This window comes from Trichomycterus rosablanca, chromosome 5 (assembly GCF_030014385.1).
Source record: "Trichomycterus rosablanca isolate fTriRos1 chromosome 5, fTriRos1.hap1, whole genome shotgun sequence".
In the NCBI taxonomy this organism is placed as follows: Eukaryota; Metazoa; Chordata; class Actinopteri; order Siluriformes; family Trichomycteridae; genus Trichomycterus; species Trichomycterus rosablanca.
Genome location: NC_085992.1, coordinates 12325147 through 12346669, shown reverse-complemented (window position 1 = coordinate 12346669; position 21523 = coordinate 12325147). Strand labels below are relative to the sequence as shown.

Here is a 21523-nt window from a genome sequence, read left to right as displayed (position 1 = left end):
GAACTGTTTAAAATCCAAACATTAGTTGTTTCATATTTCTGACCTTTTTTGTTGTTCCTCTTTCAAGGAACTGCAGAGGACATTTGGCAGCTACAAGACTCTGTTGATTGGTGCTAACCTAAGTGGACGGGGCTTCCCGGAAGGTGCAGAGCAGGAAGAGCTGAGGATGAAGCTTCAAGTAGTCAATGATAAATGGAAGGAGGCCTGCACTGCTCTGGACACCTGGGAAAATCAGCTGCACTATGCACTCTTACAGTGTCAGGTGAAGAAAACAGCCATCAGTGCGATCAAATGAGTAGTTACAGACAGTAACATCTTTAAATCAAGCTCTTAACTCAAAAAAATAAACAGCTACTGAGCAGTCTAAGATTGACTGGGAAAGGGGGGTCAAGTTACCCACACTGTTCTGAGCTTTAGGAATCATTAGGCTGGAAGAAATGGCTTTATTAGAGCAGAAACCAGTATTATATAGCTTTAATGCTTGAAATTTGAGTATTCATCAGTTCTGCTTGTTTGTTTTTGTTTAGGAATTCCATGTGACGCTGCACTCTTTGCTGCTGTGGTTGGCTAGAGCAGAGAGTCAGCGCTACATGGTGAATATTCATGATCCCAATGTAGACACCAGTGTACTGCAGGAGCACAGAGATACACTTAAGGTAAGTGTGTGTTACCGACGTCATGAAATGTATGTTCATGTATTTTAACTACAAAGGGTTGCAACATTAATTTGCTTCAAATCAAATACAGTTAGTGCACAATGATTTCCACTATGCACCATCCTTGTTTAAATACATCTTTAAAATTGTTTTCATTCATTTACCTGGTAACAAATACCAAAAACACCAGGTACTTTTATTAACTCATTTTGTCCAGTTAGTGTTGTACACTTTATTTTACTCTGATTGCAAGTATTAATACTGTACGCTTTGGTGGATCATAATTTCTTTTTCTCCACATTTTCAATTGATATATTATTTTATTTTGTTTTATCCTGGTCAGGGTAGCAGCGGGTCGTGATTTACAGGAAAACATGGGTGCAAAAATGTTACCTGAATAGATAAAGTTTAATTTTGTGTGTGTGTGTGTGTGTAGGCTGTGCAGCAGGAGCTCCAGAGTCGTGAGGAAGAGGTTCTCTCTCTACAGCGCCTCTCCTCTCAAATCCTGCATGTGGAACAGGGTGAGGAGAGCATGGAGGCTAAAGAGAAGGTGCACGTCATAAACAACAAGCTTCGTCTCCTCCTCCGACAGGTCAAGCATGATCTCAACACGCTGCAAACCAGACTGGTACGTCTCTCACACGCTATACAGTAGGCTGCTGTGTTCTTATTGAATGGCGTTATGAAGAGCAGCCAAAGTCTGGAGCTTACATTAGATCAGTGAAGAAGGTTTTAACTTTCCACCTAACAATGGCGTCAATACTAAACAAACAGCAGTTCTCATGCATTAAGCCATAAGTGTGTGTGGCTTAATGTATCAACAGCCAACCCCATTTATCTTACGCTTTATTGATACTTAATTATTTCTGCTGTTGCATCAGTTCAGGCCATCATAACCTGCTTAAGGGCATATTGTGCCCGAAACACATATGTTTAATAATATGAAGAAGTGTTCCAATATTAGTAATACAAGGTGAATTGTAGCTTACAGCAGGTTTTAAATACACAGTGTGGGTTAAACCAATGCTTTTGGAGAACAATTGCTTGGGCTGGGGGTCTTTTTAACAGGCGGTGCAACTGTTTATACCAGGTTCAAATCTCAGCAGTGCTATCGGCCGACCAGGTTTCTTTACAGAGATGATTGGCTAGGCTGGGTGGTTTAAGCTCTGCAATGGATGCATTGCACAAAGGAGAACCAGACCCACTGCTGGCCTGACCATTACTGAGCAGTCAAATAAATGAAATTAAATAAACGAACTGCAGATTTATTGAACTATTTAGTGATCTGAATTAGGGCTGGGCGATTTTCACGATTAATTCGGTTAATTCGCATGAACGTTTTCACCCGATGTTAGAATGTGACAATCGCGATTGTTTACACACTTTATATTTTAATTAAAATACCAATATGTCACGAAGCAGAAACTGACCAGACGCTCGCGGAATATAAATCAGGGAAAGTTTAATATAAAAAGGGCGAAAACAGTGTACAAAACCAGGTAGAGTCCAAAACCAGTGAAAACCAAAACAGTAAACGGAAGACAACAAGGATTATACACGGTAACGGTTAGATTCAGTAATAAGGAGCGCAAACACGATCGGCAAAACGAGACACAAACAGAAGAGTTTAATTAAGATTCACTGAATCAAACACCGCTGAACTGAATCAAAATACGGAGCCGATGAGCGCGATCAGGATTGGCTGGAAAGTAACGAATGACATTTACTCGCGTTACTGTAATTGAGTCGTTTTTTTGTGTACTTGTACTTTTTAAAGTAGATTTTACAGCCTGTAATTTTACTTTTACTTAAGTAAGTTTTGTACTAAGAATTGTAATTCGCTACATTTTAAATCACATCCGTTACTGAGTAAAAAAATCGCGTCTGGGAAACTGCTGCAGTGAATTCTGCGATAGGGAGTCGGATCTTTTGTCTCGGCTCCTTTTAAAGAGCCGTATGTATGTAACGACTCCCAAATGCGCAAATCGGTTTCTTTTATTTTGGCTTAAAGGGCCGTTCAATAGAATCGAATCATTCTACGACACATAATAGTGGTTAATACAGTTTGAAAGTTTTATGGGACTAAAATGACACATTACACATCCTTAAATGTTTAAAATGTTGTATCCACCCCCCAAATCACAAGAGGATAAAATCAAAGCTGAGCTGAGTGATCACTTGATGCCCCCCCCAATGTAGATACTGATACAGACTCACTCAGTGGTGGAAACAGCACAGTACAGGCTCGTGTTCCTTTTAAGAAACCTGTAAAGAACTTTTTGTAGTTTTTTTCCTACTGTAAGGAGGTTCTGCTGAACATTATTTAAAATAAAAGTTGTTTGTGAGCTATTCTTAGATATAGATAGATAAGGATATAGATAATTTAGATCTATTTTGTCTTAATTATTGTTAATTATTGTGATATCGTTATTGTTATAAAGTTTGAGTCCCTTAAAAGGATAATTATAGGTGGTGCTGTTACTATTTTTGCACTTCTGCAGCCTTTAATTACAATGCAAAAAAAGAAATTTGAGTCTTATTTTAATTGCATTATACAAGAACAAAAAAAATCGAAATCGTAATCGACAATCGGGTATAATTTTAAAATAATCGAGATTTTTTTTTTTTGGTAAAATCGCCCAGCCCTAATCTGAATGTTACTCAAACACTGGCAGAGAAAAAAAACAGCAAAGCGAAAGGCTAAGTGCATTCCAAAGGGTAGTTTATTAAGAGTAAATTTTATAAAATAGCAGCATGTTGCTTGAGGTTAGATTAATTAGCATGGAGATTAAAAACAGAAACAAATGGTTGTAATAAAAAAGTGAATGTGCATTTGTGTTGCAGGAAAGTGAAGGTTCATCAGTAGATGGCAGTGATGTGAGAAGTGCAGCAGGAGTCTCTGCTCTAACAGACAAGGTACCTTACAGAGAACGATCATCAAAAAAGGGAAACAGCTTTGTGATGAGTTCCTTGTGTCTCTGAAAAATGCTGACTTGTTTCCTCACTTCTGTTTTGTAGGAGACGAGGCCTGTTGAAATGAGACCTCCTAAAAGTGTGACGTACGTATCGACAGTTTGCATGTGGGGCGTGTGTGTGTAGGGAATACATAAATGACTGGAACATGTAATCCAGTTTTTACATTTGCAGAGAACTAAGTGCAGCCAGACGTAATAAATCAGGGGTTTTGCTTAGCGCTGAATATTTACACATCAGGAGATTTTGCAGCTCCCCAAACATTAAAAAATGTATTTTTTTATTCAGTGCCTAAAAAGGTGGTGGCTGAAGGCCTGCAATGGATTGGCGAACCTGACTAGGATAAAGCGGCACGGTGGCTAAGTGGGTAGCACTGTCACCTCACAGCAAGAAGGTCCTGGGTTTGATCTCCAGGCGGGGCGTTCCAGGTCCTTTCTGTGTAGTTTGCATGTTCTCCCCGTGTCTGCGTGGGTTTTCTCCGGGAGCTCCGGTTTCCTTCCACAGTCCAAAAAGATGCAGTCAGGTTAATTGGAGACCCTGAATTGCCCTGCGATGGACTGGTGCCCCGTCCAGGGTGTTACTGTGTGCCTTGCTCCCATTGAAAAACTGGCATAGGCTCCAGCAGCAAGTGTTTATTTGCAAAATGTATCATATTGGAAAAAATAAAATGTGTCTTGTGCAAAAGTTTGCACCTAAATTAGCAGAAAATCACCACATTTGGTTTTTTTTTTTGTCCAGAATGTGTTTATATTTCTTCACTTTTCAATCAACAACACATGAAATTTGATAATAGGGAAGTCCAAAACTTTTTTTAAGATATCACTGTATCAAAATATTGTGATAAAAGATGTCAAAATGTGGTTTACCTGAGTTACTTACTGAGATACTTTTTTAATATCACAGACAGACTTGTAGACAGGTAGACATGTACTGTAGGTCTAACTCACAGTAACAAGCACTTGGCAAGATTTACTGGTACTGTTTTACTGGCTGTGTTTTATTGGTAGTTTTACTGGTAGTGTTGTACAGACTTTTAAAAGGCAGCGTTTTTGTACCATGAATCATGAAAAAAACATTTAAAACATTTTGAATGTGTCCTACCTCTAAGGCTCATTTTGCTTTCTCTGACCTGTTTATTTTTTCTTCTTTCCTGTTCGTTTTGATCTCCAGGGGACAGAACACGAATGTTTCTGCACACAGACCATTTCTGTACCGGGTTCTTCGGGCTGCATTTCCTTTACACCTGCTCTTTTTGCTGCTGCTGATGCTGACGTGCCTGGTACCACATTCGGAGGACGACTACAGCTGCACCCTTTCCAACAACTTCGCTCGCTCCTTCTACCCTATGCTGCACTACACCAACGGTCCTCCTCCTACATGATGAACATAAAAGCTTTTACTTCACAGAGAAGATCATTTTGATCATCTTACTTTGTAGAGAAGACCATTATCTTTTATTATGCTGGTTCAAATGCCCAGGTTATAACTATTTTCCTATTTTGATGTCTGCAAGTCCAATTTTTTAAATCGCCACTTTATACAAAAAGAGGAGGGCATTTATTATTGCAGTAGGGTAAAACTTAAAATGTAGCAATGCCCATTTAGCTCCAGTTAGATTCTTTTTTTAAGCACTTTTGACCAAAGTGACCCCATTTGCTACTGCAGTGTCTCCAGCTAAATTGGCCTGCATGTGTAACTGATGATCTGGTCAGTCAAAATGTACCAGAAATTTTACTCAAGGATCATCTGGGATCCACATTATTGAACCTTGTGTAAGATTAGTGCAAAGTCAAATAATCCAAAATGTAAAATACATTCAGTAAGTCTATTCATTCTTTTTTTTTTTAATTGGCAGGTAAAGCAGTAAAAATTCTTTACAGAATTTGTCAGTTCTAGGAAGCTACACACTAAACAAATCTATCATAAAGTGTCAAGCTGCCAAAACAATTTATGCTTTTTACCACTTTATTACCTTCTACATGAAAATCTTGCAAAAACTGTACTGCCATACCAGCTCATTGGTACCCTGATCAATAAACCACCTTGGTAAATTTAATATTTCTATAAAATCACTTTTTTTTTATCTTCTTTAAAAATATTTTTTTATTATTAATAAACACATAACTATAAACACATAACTAATGAAAATAATGTGGTATTGGAAATTGAAACATGCAAACATTGTGCTGGGTAACAACAGCAAGCTGATTTAAATTTTTGCTTTCATTTCAGCTACCCCCGACCTAAAAGCCACCCACCACATGAGCCTTAATAAACTATATTTTTAACCTAGCAACATTTTCTATTTTTATTTATTAACCTGGAAACAAGCTGGAGTAAGAAAAGGGGGGCAGCTATTGCATATCCACCCTCTTATGGTTTGGTGTTAAAATGAATAAAACCTGTGTCCCTCCAGTCACCAGCATTATATTATATTTTTGTATATACTAAAGGAAAGTGAGCTGTATTTTTTGGTTTCATGTGAAGATTCTTTCGAAGTTTGTTTTAGGTAAGAGTGCTTAAAGCCATGAAGGAAAGAAATAAGAGGAATGTGAGAACAAAAGACAACTCACTTTAGGTCTTTTCAGCTTGAAATCTGCAGTGTTTTATGTGTGCGTGTGTGTGATCTCCTAGGGTTACATTAAAATTGCGGTTTGGTTTTGCTTCAGAGTTGATGTTACAACAATGTATGTAATTAGAGCCAAAAATAAAGTGTATATAAGTGAGTTTTATCTGAGTGTACAGTAGTTATATTATTATTGAGCCCTAAAATAAGAACTGTGTGTAAAAAGTAAAAAAAGGAAAACCCTTTTAAAAGCTAGACTACAGAACTGGTCTAGCTGTTATATTACCATGTGATCACTATTTTGTTGTATTTATTTTTCCTGTCACTGGTTACTGATGACTCAAGCCATAATGTAAGCACAGAACATTAATACCACAAGTGTGTACTTTGTGTGCTTTTATTTTTGAAGTATTTATGAGACCATGTATAATTTAAAGCCAAACCTGATCTTAAAAAATAAAAGTGCTTTGCCTGAAGAACGTTGCATGTTTTTTATTTCATTTTTAACAGGTGCTTTCATGTTTAACAGTCTGGAGAAATTGTATAGAAGAAGTGTAAAGCACAGGGTTGCCATTTAATAGACAATAACCCATGAATTTTAACAACGATTTAGCATTATGTTTTGTGCTAATGGACTGATGCCAAAAGTTTATCAGCAGATTACAGACTGAATGCACATGAATATGAATCACATAAACAGTTCACCCACAGTCAGGACCTGGATACACATATTTTGCTCTTGACAGTATTTACAAGTCCTGGAATAGTGCAACTGATTTCTTGATTTGTATGTATTTACTTACTAATTTTTCAATCTAGTTACAACCTCTTGATTGTTTCAAGCGCTTTATAACTAGATTGAATTCCTGTTTTTACCTACAGGCATTCACAATTGTAGTGAACAGTGCTGCAGTCAAGGCCATTAAGACAAAGACAAGACCAAGACTAAAGAGTAAACAAGATCAAAACTGAGTTTGGTAGAGTGTACAGTGGGGCCAAAAAGTATTTAGTCAGCCACTGATTGTGCAGGTTCTCCTACTTAGAAAGATGAGAGAGGTCTGTAATTTTCATCATAGGTACACTTCAACTACGAGAGACAAAATGAGAAAAAAAATCCAGGAAATCACATTGTAGGATTTTTAAAGAATTTATTTGTAAATTATGGTGGAAAATAAGTATTTGGTCAATAACAAGCAAGATTTCTGGCTCTCACAGACCTGTAACTTCTTCTTTAAGAAGCTCTTCTGTCCTCCACTCGTTACCTGTATTAATGGCACCCGTTTGACCTCGTTATCTGTATAAAAGACACCTGTCCACAGCCTCAAACAGTCAGACTCCAAACTCAACCATGGCCAAGACCAAAGAGCTGTCGAAGGACACCAGGAAGAAAATTGTAGACCTGCACCAGGCTGGGAAGAGTGAATCTACAATAGGCAAGCAGGTTGGTGTGAATATATCAACTGTGGGAGCAATTGTAAGAAAATGGAAGACATACAAGACCACAATCTCCCTCGATCTGGGGCCCCACGCAAGATCTCATCCCGTGGGGTCAAAATGATCATGAGAACGGTCAGCAAAAATCCCAGAACTACACGGAGGAACCTGATGAATAACCTGCAGAGAGCTGGGACCAAAGTAACAAAGGCTACCATCAGTAACACACTACGCCGAGAGGGACTCAAATCCTGCAGTGCCAGGCGTGTCCCCCTGCTTAAGCCAGTACATGTCCAGGCCCGTCTGAAGTTTGCCAGAGAGCATATGGATGATCCAGAAGAGGATTGGGAGAATATCATGTGGTCAGATGAAACCAAAATGGAACTTTTTGGTAAAAACTCAACTCGTCATGTTTGGAGGAAGAAGAAGAACCCAAGAACACCATACCTACTGTGAAGCATGGGGGTGGAAACATCATGCTTTGGGGCTGTTTTTCTGCAAAGGGGACAGGACGACTGATCCGTGTTAAGGGAAGAATGAACGGGGCCATGTATCGTGAGATTTTAAGTCAAAACCTCCTTCCATCAGTGAGAGCATTGAAGATGGAACGTGGCTGGGTCTTCCAGCATGACAATGATCCTAAACACACCGCTCGGGCAACGAAGGAGTGGCTCCGTAAAAAGCATTTCAAGGTCCTGGAGTGGCCTAGCCAGTCTCCAGACCTCAACCCCATAGAAAATGTGTGGAGGGAGTTGAAAGTCCGTGTTGCCCAGCGACAGCCCCAAAACATCACTGCTCTAGAGGAGATCTGCATGGAGGAATGGGCCAAAATACCAGCTACAGTGTGTGCAAACCTGGTGAAGACTTACAGGAAACGTTTCACCTCTGTCATTGCCAACAAAGGTTATGTTACAAAGTATTGAGTTGAACTTTTGTTATTGACCAAATACTTATTTTCCACCATAATTTACAAATAAATTCTTTAAAAATCCTACAATGTGATTTCCTGGATTTTTTTTCTCATTTTGTCTCTCATAGTTGAAGTGTACCTATGATGAGAATTACAGACCTCTCTCATCTTTCTAAGTAGGAGAACTTGCACAATCAGTGGCTGACTAAATACTTTTTGGCCCCACTGTAGCTACAGTGCAATCAGACACACTGTAGAGAAATCTCTACAAACTGACGTGTTTAATCATTTGCAAACATTTTACATGATTGTTTAGTTTTGTTTTTTATTTAATTTTCATAAACCAATTTATCCTGGTCAGGGTTGCGGCAAGTCACTAATCACGAGGCGCAATGTAGTACCCTGGATAGGACGCAAGTTCATCACAGAGCCTCGGCCACTCCCTCTCAGACACCCGGCACCACTGGAAATTCAAACCCTGGATTCCAGAGGAAGAAGGCTATCATAATTTACAGTTGCACCACCTGAGCACCCCTACAACCAGTATGTGTAAAACATTACATTGCTGTTATTTTTTCTTGCCATATAACACACCCTGATACTGTTAGCTGTTTCTTAATTACACTGCTAGAGCAAAATCAGGACTGAGTATCCAGGTAACAAGACATTTAAAACAGTTGCACCACAAGGTTGAAGAAACAGCCGTTTAAAAGTGTACAAAATAATAGGATGTTTTGCATAAACTAATATGAAGATACAGAGTATTTACAGTCGATGGCTCAGTTATACAAACAGACATGAATACATGAATCATTTGGTATTGAAATTTTGTGTACCTTGGCGTTTTCAACTGTCCCTTTTGAGATTTGAGACATAGCCAAGATTTAGTAAAAATGAAAAGCGCATACAAAAAGTCACACTGGTGCTGGCTGCAAGCATAAGCCCTGATGCACGCTTGTTTAGTCCAGTGTATGGATGCAGTTGCAAACAAGGCGCTTGGGTAGATCCTCAAATAGGTAAAGCAACTCAGCTACACACTCCTCGTACATCCGCAAGAAGTGAAAAGTAAAACATTTCCCTTACTTTAGTGCATTTTAGAGCATATCCACAAAATTCTGATGTACGTAGCACCTATGGCACACGAGTGCTTTATACAAGAAAGAGAAGAGATGAATGGATGGATGGATAGTGCAATTTCAAATCCAGACACATTTCTATACATTACATACATTTCTGAAGCTTGTAGCAAAACACGGATTTGAAATGTACCATATTTTTTAGACTTATCATTTTAAACACACACCCTGGTAAATTCTGTCTGCAACTCTTTTAACTCCTTGAACTGTTATGTGCAGTCTAGTCTGATTATCGTGTTGTGTTGTTATATTCAGTGCATATTAACCCAGGTACCATGTTTGCGGTTTATTCATTGACTTGCTTCTTTATTTGTTTACCTTTAACTACCTCCTGTAAACAGTTGATACCAAAGTTTTGTTGTAAAGCGACCTTGAGGATGAGAAAGGTGCTATATAAATGTAACCTATAATTATTATTATTACCGACCTGTTACTGAGGACGGCCTCAGAAATGGCTGCAGCAATTTCTGCTACTGATCCCCTATTTGACATTCCTTCTTTTAGCCACTGCTAACTATTTAGCTAAGGGATCAGCAACTTGTACGGTTGTATAAATACAAACACAAGCATGACTGTTAGATAATTTAGTTAGGTCATTTACCTACATTCAAACACATCAAATATATTTTATAATGTCAGATATGTGGAAGGTTCACAGCGCTCTGGTAAAGCAAATTAAGGTCCTAAGACATCAAGTTCATTGAAATGGCATTTGTGGTCATTCTCTTGGTCAGAGAAAACTAAAATTCATTACAGTTAACATTAATGGAACTTTCTGCTGTGTTGACTTTCAAAGGATGAAGCTTCACAGTGATAGACAGTTGATCCAATAATAAATATGGCAGACCACTTCTGTTTAAAATCACCCAGGCTCCACCTTTTTAAGCTGGCCTTGTCTGCTACACAGCTGGTGTCCACGTAGCTCGGATCACAAAGAATATTTCTAAAGCATCATTCTAAAATAACAAATGGACAAAGTATTCTAACTGGCCAACCAAAGGTAAGGAAAATACGGTACCTGTAAGAACCTTCTACATGAAATGTTGTGTTGTTCTAAGACTGACACGCTGCAATTTATTTGTTGTTTTTAAACTCTCATTTCTATTGGTCAGCGAGCAAACCTTACCTGAACAGTTAAAAACTTGTTTACGACACCTACATACAGGTTTTTGACTTACAAAGTAATAGGACAAGCTTAATAATGTCACATTCTTTTTGGTAGAAACACACTCGTATATATAGTTGAACAGACCTGTGCATGTAAATTAAAAACGGCACTCACTCAGGGCTGTGCTCGTCCCCCTGTGATTCCTCTCTGTGTGTAAGCTGGTGTGTAATTGGACTTTGGATCCGGGAGGTGGGTTGTGTGATTGGTGGGGTTGCTGGGATCGTAACTACAGGGTCAGAGTGGCTTCCAGACAGACGTTTGTTTTGAGCTGTGTTTGCATCAAGCATCTCCAGCAGCAGGTCATACAATAAGACTACATTCTTCCTCTTCATACTGGAAAGGTGCTCCATGCCTTTGTTGCTACAGAGAAGAAAAGTGGAAAAGGAATTATGGGTAATAAAGACATAGCACTATTGTCTATGATCCAGTTCTATGTGTTCAGTTGACCACCCCTTCTTTTCAGAGGTGACTTTGACCAGCCAGCAGAGGCTGCAACTGTGCTATCCCAGTGCTGTGCTACCCTGGCACCACTACTGTTATTTTCAGACCAATAATATTCTTATAACAGACACCTTGATAGTGCTTCAGTTCACTGCAGCACAGGGTACTAGTAACACTGTTTTACACATACTTACAGTCCACTTGACTACTCAATTTGATGTGTAGGTACAACACACAAGCACACACACACACACACACACTGTATGTAGTACCTAAGATGTCGGATGTGTGAGAGCAGCATTAGTAGGTGAGCAAGACGAGCAGATTGTTGCTGCATGGACAGGCCTGTTTTGGAAATGGCCCACACCAGTGCATCAGTCACATCATCCAGCAGCCGCAGCAGCTTCGTCCGGCTCTCCAGTTCCTCCTCGCACTCTGGGGATGTCATGTCTAAAAACAACACACACAACCACCACTGTGTTTTACAAAAGAGTAAGAAAATGTAAAGGCTTTTCTTATGCTTGCACCTACTGATCTTCAATTAATAATAATAATAATAATAATACATTCGACTTATATAGCGCCTTTCATAATACCCAAGGACGCTTCACATATTAAAGGTACTTCTCACAGATTATAATAAAAGAGTTTATTTAATTTAATTCTGGTCTGTTGCACAGCGCAGCAGCAGTCAAGTCTACTGTGCAAACAGCAAATTTACCTATTTGGGGCAAATGAGACTAAACAAGCGTACACAGTGAGAGCATCATTTAAAAAGGTCAACCTAAATCCCACAATAAATGCTCTGCCACTTCAGCACTAACAGGTTTAGCGCTAAATGTGTTGATCAGTCAAAAGGAGTTAATTGACTGGAGAGCCTAGACTGTTTGTAAATACAAATTCACAAACACACACATACACGTCAGTCCAAACACATACTGGAGTTGAGCAGGATGAGCGCTTTGAGGCAAACGTACTCCTCCTTCTGCAGTTTCAGCTCTCTGAATCTTGAAGAGCCAGCCAAGAGCATGTCGAAGATCTCCATAATTCCCTCTACACAGCTCCATTCCTCCCTGAGAGAAAGAGAGAGACAGAGTAAGAGAGAGTTTAAGCCATAGAGGCCAGAGTAAGCAAATAGTATTAGCTTCTATTTTGACAGCGTTTGCTTTATGGTGCAGTTGACATCCTGGATCTATCCTGGATCTTTTCCTATAAAAATAATGTCATTCTGCAATTGGAATCACCGATTAGGAGAAATGGTGATTGACTGCACCAAGTGCTTCATAAAAATAAAATGCTATTTTAATGCTTTACTGCTCCCCCAGTGGACATGATGCCACTGAGGCAGATACACCTGACCAGCTAAAGCCAAAAACTTCTTCCTGTTAGACCTTTAATGAGAATGTTTACACCAAATAGAAAGTAAACAGAATTGTGCTTTGCCTTCATTACTGCAATCATTGAGTGCTTCACACACACACACACACACACACACATCCGTGAAACTAAGTAAGAATTAAGAAATCAGGGCTCTTTTAAGGTGTAATGAAGGCATAAAAGATCTCACCACAGGTTTCTATGCAAGACAACTGTATTCCTAACACGTGTGCACGCACGCACATACACACACACACACACACACACACACACAAACTGCTCTATTGCATGATTATACTGTGTAACAGTAGTGGCAAATAAGCCTGTGTTATGGGAACATTTCAAGGTTAGTTAAGTCCTCAGTGATAATCACTGTGGAGGAGTGAAATTAAATTGCACACACACACACACACACACACTTGTACATTTCAAGTACATGTCTAAGCCAATGACTTTCAAAAAAATATTTGAGGCATGTGTTGTGCTTAGAATGATAACAATCGCTGTTACTACTCTTACTTGGAATGAGTAAGAGTCCTGCAAAGATCACACCAAGAGCACATTTCATGCCAAAAAAAAAAAGACCTGCTTAAAAACCTCCTAAATGTGTTTAAGTCTCTGTATGTGCTTACTAAAAGGAACACAAGTTGTTTTGTTAACAGAAAAAGAAGTGCTTTCCAAAAATAAAATAATGGTTGTTCTGTGCATTGGTAATTTGAAATTATTTGGGCAGAAATATGTAAAATACTTTAAGCAGATAAAGATATAGACACTGAAGATAAACTAATAATACATGAACAATTGTTCTGTTCAGGATTTAGCTGAACACATCAATTAATTATTACTAGTGAAGACTGGGAATTCATCTCTATTATTATAACTTGAATTAAGAAAATTTAATTAGCAATTCATATAAAAATCCAGTTAATTCCACTGTGGAAAAAACTAACATTTTCTTAGAACTGTCACAGAACGTTGACACTGTATTTAAACTGCTGTTCTCAGATAAACATGCTCATTGTTCTGTGATTTTCAGTGGTGTGCAAGTTCATGTCAGTCACTCTTACTAAACTCAAACGTACTAACACTAAGTAACACTAGCTTGCAAGAACATTCTCAGATAAACTTAAAGAAGAACAAAAGCACGTATAATTTAAAACAAAGTCCCACATGCACAGGCGTGTACTGTTTTTGTTCTAGTATGTTAAGAAAAACCTGGTGCAGCCGTTCCAGCCAAACAAAACATCAACAAAACAAAAAAGCATATATATTTTTATATACACACTGAAGGTCAACAAGGTCGGACGCCATGATCAGAGAAGTCAACACAGATCGTCAAAGTAAAATTAAGGTAGCAATATTTATATACTTCAATAAAGACCAAGATTATTTCTAATCCTATCTAATATGATCTACGTCTAGGAACCCAGCATGTCTTTATGATCCTGATTTCCATTGTGAATGTTTTATAGTATGTTAGTGTGTGTGCTGTTAGACTTTACACTCCCTGCCTACTTTTTCAGGTTCACCTATCCTTTAAAGAATTTCTGCCCATTTTATGAGATACACCTATCAAATAAATGCACTTCGTAGATATACAATTACAGACAGTAACTGACCATCTGTTATTCTGTTCATCCATTAATGGACTCCCTCTGACCAGATATTAGTCAGGAAGAAGACCATTCTCTTTACTGCAATGGCACTAACATGGTAATGATCTAAATGTGTGTTTCATTTAAGTATGTTAGATGCAGCAGTGATGTTGGTTTTTTTAAAACCTCAGAGGAAATGTTGGAATCAGAACAGCGCTCCAAGCTTAAATATAAAACCAAAAGCGTTCTGTGGCCAAAAAGTGTCCACTAGTCAAAGACTACAGGGTGGGCCATTTATATGGATACACCTAAATAAAATGGGAATGGTTGGTGATATTAACTTCCTGTTTGTGGCACATTAGTATATGGGAGGGGGGAAACTTTTCAAGATGGGTGGTGACCATGGCGGCCATTTTGAAGTCGGCCATTTTGGATCCAACTTTAGTTTTTTCAATGGGAAGAGGGTCATGTGACACATCAAACTTATTGAGAATTTCACAAGAAAAACAATGGTGTGCTTGGTTTTAACGTAACTTTATTCTTTCATGAGTTATTTACAAGCTTCTCTTTGTTTACAGCCATTGACATGTCGCAGAGGTTAACACGTGAGGAGCAGATAGAAATTGTGTTGATGTCTGGTGAACGCAGTACCCGGGTCATTGCAGCAGATTTCAATGCAAGACACCCTACGAGACCACCCATCTCCAATGCTACAGTTAGCAAACTGCTTGCCAAGTTTCGTGAAACTGGTTCAGTGTTGGATTTGCCAAAATGTGGACGCATGAAAACTGTCACTAATGAAGAAACATCAGTGGCTGTCCTAGCTTCATTCAGCAAGAGCCCACAGCGTAGCACTCGCCGCATGTCACTGGAGAGTGGCATCAGTCGAACATCCCTTCGGCGGATATTAGCTACTCACAAATGGCACCCTTACAAACTCCAGCTGCTGCAGCATCTCAACGAGGATGACCCAGATCGGCGCACTGAATTTGCAGAATGGGCAAAACAAAAATTGGAACAGGACCCTCAGTTTACACAGAACATTTTGTTCAGTGATGAGGCAAACTTTTATGTGAATGGTGAAGTTAACAAACAAAACCACCGCTATTGGTCTGACACTAACCCACATTGGATAGATCCCTCCAAGACTGTTGGAACACAAAAATTGATGGTATGGTGTGGTATATGGGGTACAAAGATAGTGGGGCCATTCTTCATCAATGGAAACCTCAAGGCCACTGGATATTTGAAATTGCTACATGATGATGTGTTTCCCTCTTTATGCACTGAAGCTGGCACGTTCCCTGAGTTTTTCCAGCAAGATGGTGCACCACCACATTATGGGTGTCAGGTCAGAGCATTCCTAGATGAACAGTTTCCTGGAAAGTGGATTGGTCGTCGTGGGCCAGTTGAATGGCCCCCAAGGTCTCCCGATCTGACCCCCTTAGAGTTTTATCTTTGGGGTCATCTGAAGGCAATTGTCTATGCTGTGAAGATACGAGATGTGCAGCACCTGAAACGACGGATACTGGAAGCCTGTGCTAGCATTTCTTCTGCGGTGTTGCTATCAGTGTGTGAAGAGTGGGAGAAGAGGGTTGCATTGACAATCCAACACAATGGGCAGCACTTTGAACACATTTTATAAGTGGTCAGAAACTTGTAAATAACTCATGAAAGAATAAAGTTACGTTAAAACCAAGCACACCATTGTTTTTCTTGTGAAATTCTCAATAAGTTTGATGTGTCACATGACCCTCTTCCCATTGAAAAAACTAAAGTTGGATCCAAAATGGCCGACTTCATGGTCACCACCCATCTTGAAAAGTTTCCCCCCTCCCATATACTAATGTGCCACAAACAGGAAGTTAATATCACCAACCATTCCCATTTTATTTAGGTGTATCCATATAAATGGCCCACCCTGTACATTGGGATTGGGACACAATGTGCATGAATAGGGAAAATAGGTACTGCTGCTGCTGCACCTGATCCACTCATACCAGAGCAACACACAGAGCAAAATTACCATGTCATGTTTCTGTGAATTGCAGTGCTGAGAAGAGCCAGCACCTAAATAATATCTGGTCAGAGACGGTCCTATGGAAATTTGGACAGTTTGGAAACTAATTATTTTATGGCTCAATTATATTTTTTATTAAATACTTTTATTACAAAGTGCTGTCAATTCCAGTTCCTGGTAACCATATGAATAGTGTTTCTCCTGACTATCTTGTCTACTGTTCAGGTCTTCAGACTTCTTATTGGCTCATTTAATTGTTCCTCTATTTGTTTCTATCCATCTCACTGGCTGACTTCTTCATCTTTTACCATCAGTTCTTCCAACATAATTGTGTTTTTCAGAAAATTGGTACTTCTCAGATTGTGTCCAAAATAAAGCGTCAGTTTGGTTCTTAATAAACCAGATATCTTCAAATGTTCCGATTTCTATACTGCAAATATTACAATGCAATTTGATTGTATTAGCTCTACTATGAAACACCACAGACTGAATTTACCGGCTGAGTTTAAGATCCGGAGAGAAGATGAGATTCCCAGGGTGGTCTACAGATCTCCACATTAGGCCAAGCATGAGCACCTCCAACCAGCAACACTCTAACAGGTGCACCTGATGGGACAAACTCAGCTCCACGAAACCTATCAAAATCAAAAGGAATAGACAGTACACACACACACACACACACACACAAAATATGTGCTTACAATAAGTCTGTTTACATCATGCTGTAACATGCATTTTCTGTCTAAATGGTATCTGGATCGACAGTGTGACCTAATAGATACACGATTTGAATTTACGACGTACAAAGCCTAACATTACATCCGTCAATTCTATTTTCATTCAAGTAGCCTTTATTCAGGGCTATAGCAAATTATGCTGACTGTGCTTCGAGTCAATGCCAATGTGAAATGGTAGGTAAAATCAATCGTAAAGGAATTGAAAAGCTTGACAGATAAATTTGGTCATAAATGAGGCTCTTTCTGAAAGAAGATTGTTATGTCAGGGCAAGTAAACAGTGTGGACAGCACTGATATGGCTAATATGTCATAAGATTTAATCTTCTAGCTGCTGTGACTAGGCTTGCTGGATATGCTTGACACAACCAGTTTGATACTAAAGGCAGCATGATGCTTTCTTGTTTATTGTTTGTTTATTAAATGTAATGTAAATAATTTCAACAGTAATTTGTAATGTAGCATATTCATCTTCAAACAGAAAATTTATTTTTTCAAACAGATTTTAATTAGGAAAAATAAAACTGAGTGATATGACGGCAGCCTCTAGGTGCTGACCATGCATTTTCTGTTTCTTAATTGTTTTATTGCAAATGAGATATTCTGTAGGTATTTTTTACATTATTAAGTGTTATTATTTTAAAAAGGTCACATTCATCTTGGATAGTGCTTCCTTTCAATTGTTTTTTTTTCCAATTCTGGGTAAAATTAACCTATTTAGCAACTTAGTCTATAGTGTACATTTCTCTGAAGGAAAGTTTTAACCTCTTAATTTCATATAATCCCACGAACAAACAATCACCAGAGACTATTGGCATTACAAGTACTGGGGTAGGTCCACCATTTACTCTTTTGTAGCATGGATTCAACAAGATTTTGGAAACATTCCTTTGACATTTTGTTCCATTTTGACATTATCGCTTCATACATAATTGCTGCAGATTTGACAGCTGCATTTGTGCTGCAAATTTTCAAGTCTAAGAGATCTCAAAAAGAGAGCCTATTCTATTCAGTGTTGTTCAAATCCATCCATCCATCCATCCATCTATTCATCCATCCATCCATCCATTTATGGATCCATCCATTTATCAATCCATCCATTTATCCATCTATCCATTCAACCATCCATCCATCCATCTATTTATCCATCCATCTATCCATCCATTTATCCATCCATCTATTTATCCATCCATCTATCCATCCATCTATTTATCCATCCATCTATTTATCCATCCATCTATTTATCCATCCATCCATGTATCCATCCATCTATTTATCCATCTATTTATCCATCCATGTATCCATCCATCTATTTATCCATCTATTTATCCATCCATGTATCCATCCATCCATCTATCTATTCAACCTTCAATGTATCCATCCATCTATTTATCCAACCATCTATTTATCCATCCATGCATTCATCCATCTATTTACCCATCAATCTATTCATCCATCCATCCATCTATTTATCCATCCATCTATTTATCCATCTATTTATCCATCCATGTATCCATCCATCCATGTATCCATCCATCCATCCATCTATTTATTCAACCTTCAATGTATCCATCCATCCATCTATTTATCCATCCATCATCTATTTATCCATCCATCTATTTATCCATCCATCCATCTATCTATCTATTGAACCTTCAATGTATCCATCCACCTATTTATCCATCCATCCATGTATCCATCCATCCATCCATCTATTTATTCAACCTTCAATGTATCCATCCATCCATCTATTTATCCATCCATCATCTATTTATCCATCCATCTATTTATCCATCCATCCATCTATCTATCTTTTGAACCTTCAATGTATCCATCCACCTATTTATCCATCCATCCATGTATCCATCCATCCATCCATCTATTTATTCAACCTTCAATGTATCCATCCATCTATTTATCCATCCATGTATCCATCCATCCATCTATTTATCTATTCAACCTTCAATGTATCCATCCATCTATTTATTCAACCTTCAATGTATCCATCCATCTATTTATCCATCCATGTATCCATCCATCCATCTATTTATCTATTCAACCTTCAATGTATCCATCCATCTATTTATTCAACCTTCAATGTATCCATCCATCCATCTATTTATCCATCCATCTATTTATCCATCTATCTATCTATCTATTCAACCTTCAATGTATCCATCCATCTATTTATCCATCCATCTATTTATCCATCCATCTATTTATTCAACCTCCAATGTATCCATCCATCCATTTATCCATCCATCTATTTATCCATCCATTTATTTATCCATCCATGTATCCATCCATCCATCTATCTATCTATTCAACCTTCAATGTATCCATCCATCTATTTATCCATCCATGTATCCATCCATCCATCTATCTATCTATTCAACCTTCAATGTATCCATCCATCCATGTATCCATCCATCCATTTATCCATCCATCTATTTATTCAACCTTCAATGTATCCATCCATCTATTTATCCATCCATTCATCCATCCATAGCTTGAGTTTGGTTATCTGGGCTTTCAAGTGACAGGTTAGGTTTATTGCTACATTATTTTACACACAAACACACACACACCTGGGATCTTCTTGGCCCAGCTGATCATAAGGACCAGTTCCTTGTCGGCGAGGTGTGTCAGTGACATCATTACGCTGCTCTCTGTGTATGGTTTTTTCATCGGTTGTTTCAGGTAGATTTGTGGTGGCTCAGCCTCCAGGATGCACTGCACCAGCTTCTCAGGGGATAAACCTAAAATGCGGCTCTCCAGTGAAACCCGGGGATCTGGGAGCGATAGTGAGAGATGGAGTGGAGCCCGATGATTTTGCTGGGCATGACTTTTGACGCCAGCAGGTCCAGCTGAGCCGTCTTTGATCTGTTGCGCACGCCGGTGACGGGTGCCCCGATAACCACACCTTTCTCGTCTTACTCCTGTGGTTACAAACAGAACTAGATGCAATTAACTCATTTTTCACAGTAAGAATATACACTTTCATAAGTTTGTCCTCAATTCGATTCTCTCTACACAAAATGAAAGTACAGCAAGGTACCTGTGTTTGTACCTGGGAAGGCATCCTTAGCGGAACATCATGATTTTAAGGTAGAAATATGTCATTTAAACGCATACAAAGTACACAAAATGTTTCATTGAGGGAACCTTCCCAGCTTCAGTATTCCATTTCTAAAAATGTACCAGACTGACTCAAGCAAAAAACATTCTGAGCTGCATACCACACTTCATCATGCCCACTTCATAGCACTTGCGCAGGCGGCAGGCTTGACAGCTCTTGCGACGGTTCTTGTCTATTGTACACTGGTTAGTGGCTGGGCAGATATAGTCATTGTGACCTTTAACAGACAAAAAATTATTTATTTAGATATGTGCAGCTGAAAAATATCGTTCATTTAACAAGCCTATTCTGTCATTCATATTTCAAATTGTACATTATTAGGAATACCTGTACACTTTATTTCTGTAAATAACTGATCAGTTTAATAGGGCTCAGGAAGAGACAGTGGGGTGTAGAACTGTGATGAACAATTTTAGACCACTGTGGGACTTGCATTAACAGATCTCCATAGTTCTGAATTCTGACCCAATCAAATACATTTGTGCAGCTTGTAGAGTGTTTGCTGCACAGCAACATAAGTCCTCGGGGATTTTTATTAAGATACATGTTTTATCTGAATAAATGTTTTATGTTTTAATCTAAATTAATTCAATGTATGTATTTCATGTATTTAATTCAAAGCTGTGGCTCAAACACAACAGCTATGTATATATATATATATATACTGATCAACCATAACATTAAAACCACCTCCTTGTTTCTACACTCACTGTCCATTTTATCAGCTCCACTTACCATATAGAAGCACTTTGTAGTTCTACAATTACTGACTGTAGTCCATCTGTTTCTCTACATACTTTTTTTAACCTGTTTTCACCCTGTTCTTCAATGATCAGGACCCCCACAGGACCACCACAGAGCAGGTATTATTAAGGTGGTGGATCATTCTCAGCACTGCAGTGACACTGACATGGTGGTGGTGTGTTAGTGTGTGTTGTGCTGGTATGAGTGGATCAGACACTGCAGCGCTGCTGGAGTTTTTAAATACCATGTCCACTCACTGTCCACTCTATTAGACACTCCTACCTAGTTGGTCCACATTGTAGATGTAAAGTCAGAGACGATCGCTCATCAACTGCTGCTGTTTGAGTTGGTCATCATCTAGACCTTCATCAGTGGTCACAGGACGCTGTTGGCTGATATATTTTTGGTTGGTGGACTGTTCTCAGTCCAGCAGTGACAGTGAGGTGTTTAAAAACTCCATCAGCATTGCTGTGTCTGATCCACTAATACCAGCACAACACACACTAACACCACAACACCATGTCAGTGTCACTGCAGGGCTGAGAATGATCCACCACCCAAATAATACCTGCTCTGTGGTGGTCCTGGTAGAGTCCTGACCATTGAAGAACAGCATGAAAGGGGGGTAAC

The 21523-nt window shown here is 38.8% G+C and overlaps 1 protein-coding gene across 4 annotated transcripts in view; it reads right to left on the bottom strand.

The window, feature by feature from the left end:
- Positions 1-3286: 3286 nt before the first annotated feature.
- Positions 3287-21523, bottom strand: part of esr2b (estrogen receptor 2b) — a 33552-nt gene continuing 15315 nt past the window's right edge. The window contains exons 4-10 of one of the 4 annotated variants that reach the window (XM_062995729.1): positions 20250-20366; positions 19599-19949; positions 16773-16911; positions 12224-12357; positions 11557-11734; positions 10958-11203; positions 3287-5002 (exon numbers count right to left, since the gene is read on the bottom strand). In XM_062995729.1, coding sequence (XP_062851799.1) covers positions 4867-5002; positions 10958-11203; positions 11557-11734; positions 12224-12357; positions 16773-16911; positions 19599-19949; positions 20250-20366 — 1301 coding nt within the window. In that variant the 3' untranslated portion in view covers positions 3287-4866. Of the gene's footprint in view, positions 5003-8733; positions 9018-10957; positions 11204-11556; positions 11735-12203; positions 12358-16772; positions 16912-19598; positions 19950-20249; positions 20367-21523 lie in introns of those variants that run through there. The other 3 variants (XM_062995731.1, XM_062995730.1, XM_062995732.1) reach the window with 3 other exon arrangements.